At 43.3% G+C, this 13015-nt stretch overlaps 1 protein-coding gene across 2 annotated transcripts in view; it reads right to left on the bottom strand.

Moving 5' to 3' along the window:
* Nucleotides 1–13015, bottom strand: part of Pinx1 (PIN2 (TERF1) interacting telomerase inhibitor 1) — a 61713-nt gene that overhangs the window by 45251 nt on the left and 3447 nt on the right. For both annotated transcript variants that reach the window (XM_006995978.4, XM_042285006.2), the window contains exons 3-5: nt 11181–11273; nt 8984–9062; nt 4929–5021 (exon numbers count right to left, since the gene is read on the bottom strand). In XM_006995978.4, the coding sequence (XP_006996040.2) occupies nt 4929–5021; nt 8984–9062; nt 11181–11273 (265 nt within the window). The remainder of the gene's footprint in view (nt 1–4928; nt 5022–8983; nt 9063–11180; nt 11274–13015) is intronic.

Here is a 13015-nt window from a genome sequence, read left to right as displayed (position 1 = left end):
CACATGGCGGCAACAGGGAACTAAATGGTAAGAGCAGTGTCCAAAGAACCTGAGTCCTATTTTAAAAACCCACAAACCACTAACTGAAAATTCACTTTGAAATTTCTACTTCTCCCCAACAGTACCCTGTGAGCGGTCAGCCAAATCCATTCCCATCCATCAACTTCAAGGAAAGTGCATCTGAAAACTCAACTCTACGTGTGAAGCTGCTAAGCTTGGGACGAGAGGTCAGGTCACATACAGGAATCTGGGTTTCTAGGTGAAAGCCAAGTTCCAGTCACCAGCTCACTGGTCTTGGTTTTCTGTAGCAAACTGACTTGACAAAGTAATGTCATGACCTAGAATGTTCTGGTTCACCGATTAGCACTGGGGCATTCAAATATGACACTGCTCAGTGACCCCATGAAATTGAAAAAACAAAACACCCTTCAATTTGATGCAAAACCAGGTGCCAGAACCAGTTTCAGAGGCAGTGGTACCGGAATAGATGGTGCAGTTGGCACAACCTGTTCCTGAGGTATGGGAAGGTTCCCAGTGTTGCTTCCCTCCCACCAGAAGCCAACGCCAGCACCCCAGATTCAACAGAACCCCCATTCAAAAAGCCCCAGGAGAATCCACATAAGAACAGAGTGATGCTTTCCACAAACAGGAGCACAGGCAATAAAACCAGAGAGGTAGCAAAGACAACTGCAGTTGCAGCAGTGAGCAGTGGACAGCTTCTCGGGAGGTGGAGACCTAGCCTCAGCCGTCACCAGTGCAATCCATTTCTTATTTGCAAAGCACATTCACTGTGGAAGTTGTACCCTAGAAAAGAGTCAGCTTAACTTGGTTTAGAATGAGCAAAAGAAACCAAGCATGATGATGCACACTGTAATCTAAGCACTCAGTCAGCAGAGGCAAGAGGATCAAACATTCTAAGCCAATGTGCCATACAGTGAAAGAAACCCCAACGCCCAAACAAGCAAACCCCCCCTCAAAACATTGACCTTTAACCTGACCCCTAAAAAGAGGAGCTATCCTAAAAGAAACATAAATTCATGCCTCTTTTATAACAATTTCACTAAATGCAAAAGGCCAAAGGAGAGAACATGGAGCCACAATTTACAACTAGTATGTGAAAAAAAAGAATACACAAACATTCAAAACAAATCTCAGACACAATGGGAAGCTGCCAATCAGCACAATGTTCAACAGAGGTGCTAGGGTTTCTAGAGTCCTGGGGTGGGTTCCTGGGCCAGGAATTTCTATCCTCTAGCAAAGTTCACTTAAGTAAATGTAGAAACCAGGGCTGTACAGGAATTGCTCTAGATTTAATCTGGAAAACAAGAACACAGAAAGAAATGAGAGTCAGAGGCCATTAAAGAAGAAATCTGTAAGTGGGTGAAATGGGAAGATGGTGGGATCTTGAAATTAAGAGTCAACTAATGGTCCTGGTTGAATCGCTTATATACATTATGAATTTATGGTCACTCTTGGATAAAATACACATAGTAAAAATTAACTTTGAAAGGATTGTAGCTTCAGAACTATGGTAAAATCACAACAAAAACTGTTAACTAATTAGATCTTTGACAAAATGACCAACAGAAAAACCGAACAATGCAGAAAACATGTTATCTGTCTAGCTGTGGCTGCTTTAGCTCAGCCACAACTGCATCTCAAGAACCAGGAAGAAACACTTCCAGGAGCCAAACAGACACAAGGAAGTCCATGCAAGGCTGGGTGCAGGGTTTCACAGAGGAATGTTGCACTCAGGACAGCCTTAGCTACTTAGCTATCAATCATGGCTAGCATGTTTTCCAGATGATCACACTGAGAGAAGGAGTGTAACTCCCAGAGTTGACAAATGCCAACTGCATCCTCCAGGCTGGCACCTGGGAAGCAAATAGACTATAACTCATAGATATAAGATTGATGAAATATAGCTGCAGCCCACCCCAAAGAAATGCTGGCTTAGTAAATATATTTGTAAATTAAAAAACAGGTTTATCTGGGTAGCTTCAGTTGCTTCAAAATTCATTTACATAATTCAGACAATAAGACTAAATTAAATAAAAAAGCATGCCCCTTACAACCACGGTCTTACTGTAGGAGGAGCTAGATTTTTTTGTTTTTGTTTTTCGGTTTTTTGTTTTGTTTTGTTTTGTTTTTCAAAACAGGGTTTCTCTGTGTAGCTTTGGTGCCTGTCCTGGATCTCACTCTGTAGACCAGGCTAGCCTGGAACTCACAGAGATCTGCCTAGCTCTGCCTCCTAAGTGCTGGGATTAAAGGTGTGCGCCACCACCGCTTGGCAAGGAGCTAGATTTTAAACAAATATGGATGATAGTAACTTAAAATTCATATTTATTTCAAATCAAAATCAAGTAGAAGCTACACAAAGGAGTAACTATGCATGAGGACTAAAATGATGTAGGCAGAATTTAGGCAATAGCAGATATTACAGTACCATTAGATCTGGCCAGGTATTCTGCAGTGTTTCTTTGAGACAGGGTCTCATTATGTAGCCCTGGCTAGCCTGGAACTCACTGTGTAGACCAGGCTGGCCTTGGATGCAGATCAGCATGCCTCTGCCTCCCCAGTGCTGGGACCAAAGGTGTGCAACAATCGCCAGCCCTTGCTCTGGGAAGGCCCTGAGCAGGCTATACAGAGCACCACCTACATTTTAGTTTTCTGGACACACGGGGACTTACCACGTGACTCATCCTCATTAGCAAAAGGAACTAGATAGAAACTTTGATTGCGAACATTAAAGTCCCTTTTTCCACAAGGCTGGAAAGCATGAGTTCCATATAAAGGGTCATGTCTCACAAACCACAGAACAGTCTAGCTGGGCTTCGTGGCAGCTTGCAAATACCTCCTCATGTTACAGAAGAGGAAACAGAATTTGAAGGAAGGGAAATAGTTCGGGATGTATCTGGGAGAGCAGTAGCCAGAAGCCAGTTTCCTCTGACCCAGACAGGCTCCTTTAGAACAATCTAACAGTTTATGGTTATCATCACACCCAGAGACAAGACCAAGTGAAAAGAAATAGCTTTTAGGAAATTAAAAGAACTGTAACACCAACTTCCACTGGACAGTGCAGATGGTGGTATCTGCTGTTTCCTATACTACCTGGATTTTCACTCCTTTCTTATGTTCACTCCTTTCCAGCCTTTGGGTCCTCTATTTCCTGATACCTCTTCTCCTTCTAGCACAATATACCTCCAGCTCTTCCTTCTCTGCACTCCAAGGCCTCCTTTCTTCAGGAGCAAGGCTGAAAACTACACACACTTCATTGTGAGAGAGAAATGAAGGCCTAATGCACCAAGCAGTTTGACAGGGTCACCAGCAAGGGAGTGGCTGAACTAGAAATAGAAAGCAATCACGGCCAGTATCCAGCAGATTAGAGCAGCGTAGAGAGGTGTATCCTAACTTCAGCAAATGCTTCGGATGAAGTCAGGCATGCAGTCAGGCATTGAAGGACAATCAGAAGACTACATACATTTGGAGGGAAGGGGAAAGGCTGCATGCCATCCAAAAGTGAATTCCACTTGTGTGCTCGCAACAGCCTTCTGCAGTGTCTCTAGTCTTCCTACAGTGTCTAATGAAAAGAGAAGGGCTGTCTAAGGGGCTACCATGCCTCACCCCCAAAGGACCAGGAGGACAGTAAAGTAGTTTTCTGTCCTACAGCAGGTTATGGTGTGCTAGAGATAAGCCCTGGTTAGAAGCCTCATAGGCTTCCAACAAAAGAGTGTTTGCCTGTGAAAAAGAAAGGGATAGCACAAAGGAGCAATTAAAACCCCTTGTGGGGAAGGAAGGAGACCCCAGTTCTCTTCCCACAATGCTTGGAAGTCACTCTGCTCCTGAACTCCAGCCTCTGCTGCGCCTTTCACTTCTTCCAAGCACAGTTCTACTTGTTGAGGTCCTGGTCCTAAAGGACAGCTACTATCAATAGTGTCCAGTCAGACTCTGTCTCCCACTGCTACTAAGGCAGGTTATGGGAGTTAAGCAATCCCCCAAATGCCAAGAACAAGGCAAAGAGATATACATTCCCTGACACAGAGGCAGAAACAGACATCCAATATGCCAAAGAACAATCATATGGTGACTGGATGTCACAAAACAGTAACCATCACACCTAACATACATGAAGTACAGCATGTAATAGGGTAGCTTGTGGCCATTCTGCAGAAACATCTGAGATTTGTTTATAGCAAGGTAAAGGCTTCTCATCTGTACACGAGTGCCACCTAATGGCTACAGAGAACAGCTGCACTCAGAATGAGCTACATGGGGAAGGTGGAAGGTGGCCTAGGAAGGTTGTGAAGAGCAAGGCAGGGTTTCCTGCCTAATTTCCAACTGCCCTGTTTCTCAACACCACCCTGGCCATGGCCATGGGATGCCTATAGTAATACTCCATGAGATGGAGAACTTGTATAGACTACTACAAGGGTCACCTTGGGACTATGAGTCATTACAGTGAAGATTTTGATATAATTAGTGAGCCAAACTGTCAACAACAGAAACTATCCACCACAACTACTAAGAACTGAAAAAGAGTGTAAAAGCTGTAAAATTGAAGAACAGAAAATTTAAATTATTTTTTGATCTAGCTACACAACATCCCCATTTCCTCTAAACAGAACACTGACTTCCATTCACAGCCCACACTTGACCTGCCCAGTCTAAAGCCTCCACTGGGCTCCTCTTGGTGCTACTGCACCCCAATTTGCACTTTAATAAGATACCTGGCAAGTCAGCATGGGACCTTGCAATCATACCGAACCCTCACCACGCAGGGCTGCTGCAGATCAACCCGCCAGGCTGCCCAGTCCTCCCCATTCGGAACCTCAGACAAGCAGCCAGTGCTGCAGCTCTGGGCGAGTCACAAAGCCTCAGGAAACCCTGTGCCAGCACCCACACTTCAACAAGTGAAGGCCTGCTCTTACCTTTCGTGAATTTCATATAATGAACCCGGTTTTTGGAGGTTTTAGATTTTTCTTCAAGGCTAAAAGATTTCTTTTCCTTGTTGTCTGAGGAATCTTTAGAAGGAAGAAAAACATCAAACACCATGTAACTCATTCTCTTCCAGAAAAGCTGAAGAGCTTTTTTAGATTCGCTTTTATAGGACTGTCATCATTTATTACTAAACCATTAGCAAAGGACTGGGATTTTTTTTTTTGGTTTTTTCGAGACAGGGTTTCTCTGCGTAGTTTTGTGCCTTTCCTGGAGCTCACTTGGTAGCCCAGGCTGGCCTCGAACTCACAGCGATCCGCCTGCCTCTGCCTCCCGAGTGCTGGGATTAAAGGCGTGCGCCACCACTGCCCGGCGGGATTTTTTTTTTTTAAGTGAAGATCAGGCAAGGTTCTCTTTAGCCTATAAAACCCTTAAAGAAGAGAAATGAAAATATGTCTTCATACCAAAATTTAGATATGAATATTCATGGCACTAATTCACAGCAGTACAATACCTAGGTAATCCAAAAGCCTTTCAATATGGCTGAGCTCACACTGAACACAGCCTGATACTGGAACATCATTTAATCACTTGCAGTAAAGAATGGTGGGTTGATTCCAACATGACCACTGAGCCACATCATAGGTAGCCATGATCTCCCCAGGAGTTCCTAGTACTTTCAAAACAGAGCATGAAGCAGAGCAGGCTGGGAACTGTGAAGACAGTGCTTCAGCTCTGAGACAGTGCTCAGCATGGGTTACTGAGAGCACATCGCCCTGAACCACTGCGCTGTGGCCTACCAGAGCTGCTCTCAGTTCAGGAGGCACCTTCTGAGTCTAAATGTCCCTGTGGAAGGACGCCTGAGTCTGGATTGAGCTCAGGGGATCCACAGGCATGTCTCTGACCTGAGGGCACAATCCACATGCTCTCCTTTCCCACATGTCTCCACCCCACTTTAAGAAGGTCAGCTCTCTCCCTGGGATCAATGAGGAACCCAAATATGGGTAACAGGGCCCCATCTTCTCATCAAAACCAGCCTCTCCATTCATCTTATCAAGACACAATGCCAGAGATTTCCCTGGTTTATTTTTGAGTATTCGTCTGAATTTACAATGCGTTTTCTAGTTGTCCTAATAGTAATCCACTAATTACTATGGCCACTTAACCCAAAGGAAAACATCTGTACTGAGTGCTGAGATCACTAGAAAACAAAATGTTCTGTCTGTGCTGTGGTAGAGAAATGGGACCAACTGAAAAAGGGTGTAAGGCTGGTCACGGTGGTGCAAATTTACAATCACAGTACTGGGCGCAGGTAAGGCAAGAAGACTCTAACTCAAAACACCAACAAATATTTTTAAAAAGTTTAAAAATTAACATATATTAACATAAAATACAATGTGAAATGGAAATGATATTTCAGAGGATAGGAATTATGAAATAGAGCCTCTTGGACCCTACAGAGGTATGTATTTGCATACTTCAGAGACAATGGATATCAAACTGTGATGCATCTGGCATTCACTACAGGCATTTAAGGTTACTACAAAATAAATGCCATTTCCAGCACATGGGGCACATTTAAAAATGATGGCATAATTTTCCTTAAAATATCAATATTTTTTCCATGAACCAGAAATTACATCCTTTGGAAATGTACTTGTGGGTTTAAAATTTTTTGGATGTTGATCTAAAAATGTGTGACAGAGCACACTTTCAAAATTCTTCAGGGGATATGTGAGTAGAACTTGAGGATGCTGCTTCAAACCACAACTTTGCACTTCATCACTTCTCAGCACCCCAGTTTCCATCCCAAAATATTTAAAATAACGAGTGGCAAAATATCAGAAGGTTAATATGCGGTTACTAGGAGGAAGTGCCATCAAAATGCTAGTGTGAACCTGTCAGGGTATGCCTAAGTGAGACAGGATAGCTTTTCCTGCATGTACATGCACCTGTGTATGTATGTGGAGTTATATACTTATTCATGTGTATGTCTGCATGTGTGTGTAAGTGTGCATATGCATGTGTGCGTTAAGTGTGCATATGCACGTGGAGGCCAGGGGACGATGTTAGGTGTCTTTCTGCATCTTGCTACACTTCATTTTTTTTGAGACAGGGTCTATCACTGAACCTAGAACTCACTGACTGGTAAACGGGCTGGCCACTGAGCTCCAGGGATTCTCTTGTCTCTGCTCCCCCAGGACCAGGGTTACAGTCACACACTAGTCTTTCCGGCGTGGTTGCTGGGGATCTGAACTCAGGTCCTCACTCTTGTGCCCCCGCCCTCCATCCTGTTCGTGTAACACGGGCTGGCCATGAACTGACAATTTACACGAGGCAAACACTGTACTTGTGATTCTCCCTCCTCTTCCTCCCAAGTGCTGGGATTATAAACACCTACCACACCTAAGTGTGTGAAACAAGGTAACTTAAAATGAAAGAAATTTAAAAGAACATTCTGATTTTTGTGTTCTACAAGAGGAAAACACAAAATGTCTGATTATCTAGAAGGCAAACAGTCTGAATTTACTAAGGGATCTTAACAACAGAAAAGAATACTAGGTTCCTATGCCATCTACCATTGAATGCAAGCAATGCATGACTGATAAAAAATTCATGTGGATGAAGACATTGCATTCAAAAAAGGAAAATAACCTGTTAGCTCTCCAGGTCTGTCCTGGGAACAGGCTTTCCCTAAAGGAATCTTCTGAAGGCGCTTTCCAGTTCTAGCCGGCAGTGGAGCCACAGACAAGCTTCTCTAAATGCATCAACAGGGCTGCGGGGCTACTGGCTCCCTCTAGTGGTCTGGACAGGAGTTATCTACAGGTGGACAGCTGCAGCTTTGACAGTTAAATTTTTCCCAGGTTTGGGCACCAAGGAAAAGGAAGCCCATGGAGATTAACCCTGGAGGAGGATGAAGAAGGCAAGTGTCATTTGTGAAGTCAGTCACAGCCTTCCTGACAAACAACTCAGTCCTCTGGGTCCTTTGGGACGCCCGCTGCCTGATCTTACATTCCAGGACCAGCTGTTGTAGTGACGCTGCCTAGCTCCAGCCATCAGTGTAGGACAAGGGAAACCAACAGTGAGACAGGGTCCCAACACTACTAAAATGGTACCTCTCACCTAGTAAACAGTGATCATGACATCATCAGACTGGGGGAAGTGAAACCTCTTCTCTATCCACACAACCCATGCAAGAACTTTTTGAAGTCTTGGAGCAGATCAGGTCTTGGGATGGATTCTGTGGCCTGAAAGTTACAAGCACTTTCTGAGGCCCAAGCACTAAGTAACAGTGTCAATGCCAAAGCCAGAGCAAAACAGTTTTCTCTGATTAAGAACAGAGTGTGGGCATCTCTGAGAAAAGGATCCCAGGTTCAAAGGTCCATGAGGACACTGGTGATAAAGGCACCTCATGCTTGAGTGATACCCTAGTCATGACACTTAGACGTCACCAGATACTCACTAAGGGGGACTCTCTGGTAGCCAAAGGCTGTATCGGTCACTCATTAGCTAACTTTCATTTTAGTCTTTACATAGCATTAATTACATATGCTGTATTTTACTTTAAGTCTGACAGAAAGACAAGTAATGTTCACAATTCTTCTATCATAACAAGTGCATAGCATATATTTAAAACCTATACAGTTGAAGAAGTATAAAGTGAACCCCTTCATCACTTCTTCCAGGGTTAGACTACCAGCACTACCAGGATCTAAAGCACCCATGTGCCCTTCTTAATATGCCCTGCTGTTTCCTCCAAGAAAGCTAGGCATTCTTTACTGTGGGGCACAGCTGTCTATGCTACAGGATGTATAGCCACAGTTCTGGCATTACCAGATACCAGTAACATGTCCATAGCTGTGACAATGGAAAAATGTCTCTAGGACCAGGAAGATGGACAGTGGGCAAAAGCTCATTCCGTGACAGTACCATTAAAATATAAACAGAGCCGAGTATTGGTAACTGCTTCCATCACCCAGCTCTGGGATCTGAAGGTCTACAGTAAAACGCACTTACAATGGAGGAGCAGCAGTGTTAGTGTCCTTACCTGCTGTGTCCTGGCTGTGGCAAGTGTTGAGTGCTGCCAAAAGCTGGTTGAAGTCATCCTGGTGAGCAATCCAGTTGTCCTGGAAGCACCAAAAAGTATGAGAGGCAACCCAAAGCTTACTATACTGCTGATACAGACATATAACAGAAATCTGGCCGTTAATATGAAATTGTACATGTTTATTAAAATATTACTTTGTAGTGAAATCTATACTAAAGCCTTTGTGTCTGGCTTTGAGAGATATGTTCAGCAAAGCCTTTGCTATGTTTGGGTTAATCAGCAGAGACTGAGAAACTGTTTTGAGACTATTTAAATCTTGAAGACACTCCTGGCAAACCTGGAGTTCTTACTTTTGATTATGACTGAAATTTGTGTGGGTTGTCTGCTCTCACAGGCAGCAAGAGCAGGATGACTGTGGTGGTTGGAACCTTTCCCAGCTCCGATTAACCTTGAATATATTTGAATAAAGTAACTAGAGTGAGCTAGCTGGGTGTCGGTCTTTTTTCTTTTGGAAAATGAAAGCTTGGCATTTTGGTGAGCTACTCTCTCTACTGCAGCACCTATGACCGACATCAAACTATTACTTAATAAATTTAACTGGATTCAAGAAATAGTATAAACTTGAAATAAGATTTAAGCAGATCCATATAAGAGCTAGAGCATGTAGGGCAAAGCTCAGTAGTAGAGTCCTTACCTAGCATGCATAAAGTCTCAGGTTTGGTCCCCAGGACCACAAAGTCAACAAAATATACATATATATTTAGAGGAACCTGCTTGGAAGCTCAAACCTGTATTTCAAAGGTATATGGCTCACCCATAGTTAAGTCAGAGCAAAAACAGAGCAGCAGGCAAAGTGTGCTAAAGCAATATAAAATTCTTATTTTCTCACAGAAACTATTGGGGACTGGAGATACGACTCAGCAGATAAGAGCACTGGCTGCTCTTGCTGAGGACACAGGTTCAATTCCCAGCACCACATGGCGGCTCACATCTGTCTGTAACTCCAGTTCCAGAGGATCCCATGCCTTCTGACATCCGTGGGTACTGCAAGCATGTGGTACAGACACATATGCACAGGTAAAATACCCATACCCATAAAATAAAATAAATAAACCTTGGGGGGCAGGGCAGGAATGACCCACACCATGGACATGATAGACAAGAGCAGTGAGAACACAGTCCTCCTCTTTGCTCAACACAGCTTGGACTACTCTGCTGACTGGAACACTTTTGTCAGCAGCAACTTCACCGAACTCTGTAGAAGAACATCCCAAGTCTCTGAATCAGTAAGTTCCTACTTGCAAGGTGTCCACTAAGAATGACCTCAAAACAATATGACCCAGTGGGCAGCAGGGTTTCTGAGCACGATTTGCCCATACAACTTTACATAAGCATTTCTTAGTAAGAAAGTTTAAGAGTTAAGGTGTACAAATAGGCTGACAGAACACAGCTCTTCTCCTAAGAATGTAAGTATAGCATGTTTCGTGTTTCTCACAACAGCATTTACAGTTAACCTTACAGAAGCTCTTTCTTTAGAGGCTAAAATTTTAGCTGTTACTCTAGAAAATCTTAGCTGTTCTAGTCAGAGATACCAAATTCAGTTCATAAGGTCGTTCTCCCAGTTTTGTTTTGTTTTTTTTTTTGTTTTTTTTTTGTTGTTTTTTTTTTTTTACTGGATTCTGTTAGCTACCAGAGTTCAGGATCAAAGCTCCCAGGTCTCATTACGAATGAAAAGGAGCAGTGGGTACTAACCTTGCAAGTGCAGAGTCTGTGTTCAAGAGGACATGTGATAACTGGGGACACCAACAGGCAGAAACAAGCCAGCTCTCTTACATCATTTCCCACTCTCAAAGCCACCCATGGTGTAAGACAAACTACTATTAGGATACAGGCAAAGATGAAAAATGGTTCTGTGCTGAAATGAACATTTCTTTGAAAAGACTTTTTACAAAGTTCAGCCATAAAGCAGGAGTGTCTCTCTAGGCCATAACTAAGTAAAGGATCCAGGAGGACAAGGCAAGGAGGTGGATGCATGTCACAGGATGAGGACAAGCTAAGCCAAGTGCCCTTAGGTCTTTCTTCACCCAAAGCAGGTACCATACTCTTGATTAAAAACAATTCCATCTACTTGCATGAATTTCAATGTTTATGTTGACACAACTCAACTCTGCAAAGAAAGCACTCAGAAGTCACTCACTTCGTTATTGTTTGTAGCTCCAAGTCCCAGGTTGTTATTTTTAACTTTAACTCTAATATGTTCTGTGGCTCCTTGTTCCTGAGCCCCCAAACCCTGTGGAGATTAAACATAAAGAGGTTAAATATAACCCTATCAGCCACAAAGAGAAATTCTCTCTTTCTTCACCATCTATTCAAAACAGACACAGCCCAGAACAATGGTTCTCAACCTGTGGGTTGCAACCCCTTAAGGGTTAAACAGCCCTTTCACAGGGGTCAGATATCAGATATCCTGCATCTCAGATATTTACATTACTATCTGTAACAGTAGCAAAATTAGTTATAGGGTAGTAATGAAATAATTTTATGACTGGGGATCATCACAACATGAGGAACTGTATAAAAGTCACAGCATTAGTAAGGTTGAGAACCACTGGCCCAGAGCATTCTGGAAGATAATGTCTGCAGCACTGAGGATGCACTCTTAATTGTGAATGCTGATTCTTGAGCCCAAGGACCAATACAGAGTCCATGAAGGACAACACTGTGTAGAGCACACATCTTGTCTATGTTCTGAAGCAGGGCACAGCTACAGCAAGTGGCAGAAGCCCACAGGAGCATGTGGCGCACATGGTATTCTGTTACTTGATACATGTAACATGGCATCAAGAAAGAAGGTGGAGGAGCGCTCCAGGTCCCTGGTCTCACCTAGCTCTCACTCCTAAGGTTGTAGGTCATAGGAACAGCAAGCACAGAGACTGTAAGTGAGAAAGACCTTGATGGACTTCAGGACGTGAAAGACCCCCAGGGAGGCTTCAGCTAGGTAAATGTGAACAGAACACAAAAATGGAGATCAAATATCACAGGACCTTGAAAGTTGGAGCAGAGATGTAGATTTTAATTCTTAGAAACATCTTCAGCAGGGGAGCAACAAGATCTAAAGTTAAGTTTGAAAGGCCCTTCTGGTTGTTGTACAGTGAAATGGACAGAGGAGGAAAAGAGGGAAATGGGAGGTGGCATTGCCTAAATGCTTGGGTAGTTAGCACCATCTTTGAAAATAAGGAAAACTTGGAAACGAGAAGATTTGAGGGGACTAGAGGCTTATGATAAAAAATAATCTTGAGATGGCCACTCAAGTATTACAGCCAGGAGGCATAATTCAGTGCATGGTAATTAATGAGATCGCCTGAGCAGAGTATGCAAAGTGGCTCCACAGCTCAAAAGTCTAGAGGAAGAAGATGGCCATGACTGAGAGGTGGTTCAAGTGATAAAAAACAAGGAGAGAAAAGGGTAGTAATGCCACCACCACGAAGTTCAACAAAGCAGCCACTGTGCGGAGCACTGCTGAAGGGGAGTTAATTAAGAACATCTCGGCCGGGCGGTGGTGGCGCACGCCTTTAATCTTAGCACTCAGGAGGCAGAGGCAGGCGGATCTCTGTGAGTTGGAGGCCAGCCTGGTCTCCAAAGTGAGTTCCAGGAAAGGCGCAAAGCTACACAGAGAAACCCTGTCTCGAAAAATCAAAAAAAAAAAAAGAATATCTCACACCCACTGGATTCAGCAAGAGCCCTGCAACCCTGACAGAAGCAGGAAGTATAGTTTCACATGAGAAGCTCCACAGTAGTCAAGAATGAGTGGAATATAAGGGATTTGAGAAAACATGTATCTGCTAAAAGAACAATGAAGTACCATTCTTGGAAACACAAAACTGAAGCTTAAGTATGATTCCATATATAATGAATTAAAAGATAGCTAAGAAAGATACTAATCACAACAAGAACCAGAAGACCTGGCTGGTATCCAGGGTCCAGTCTAATTTTACCACCTGGTCACAATTTAGTTCTCCAAAATCAATTACT

Source organism: Peromyscus maniculatus, chromosome 9 (assembly GCF_049852395.1).
Source record: "Peromyscus maniculatus bairdii isolate BWxNUB_F1_BW_parent chromosome 9, HU_Pman_BW_mat_3.1, whole genome shotgun sequence".
Taxonomy (NCBI): Eukaryota; Metazoa; Chordata; class Mammalia; order Rodentia; family Cricetidae; genus Peromyscus; species Peromyscus maniculatus.
The sequence above is the reverse complement of the archived record's forward strand: the minus strand, read 5'-3'. Positions and strand labels throughout refer to the sequence as shown.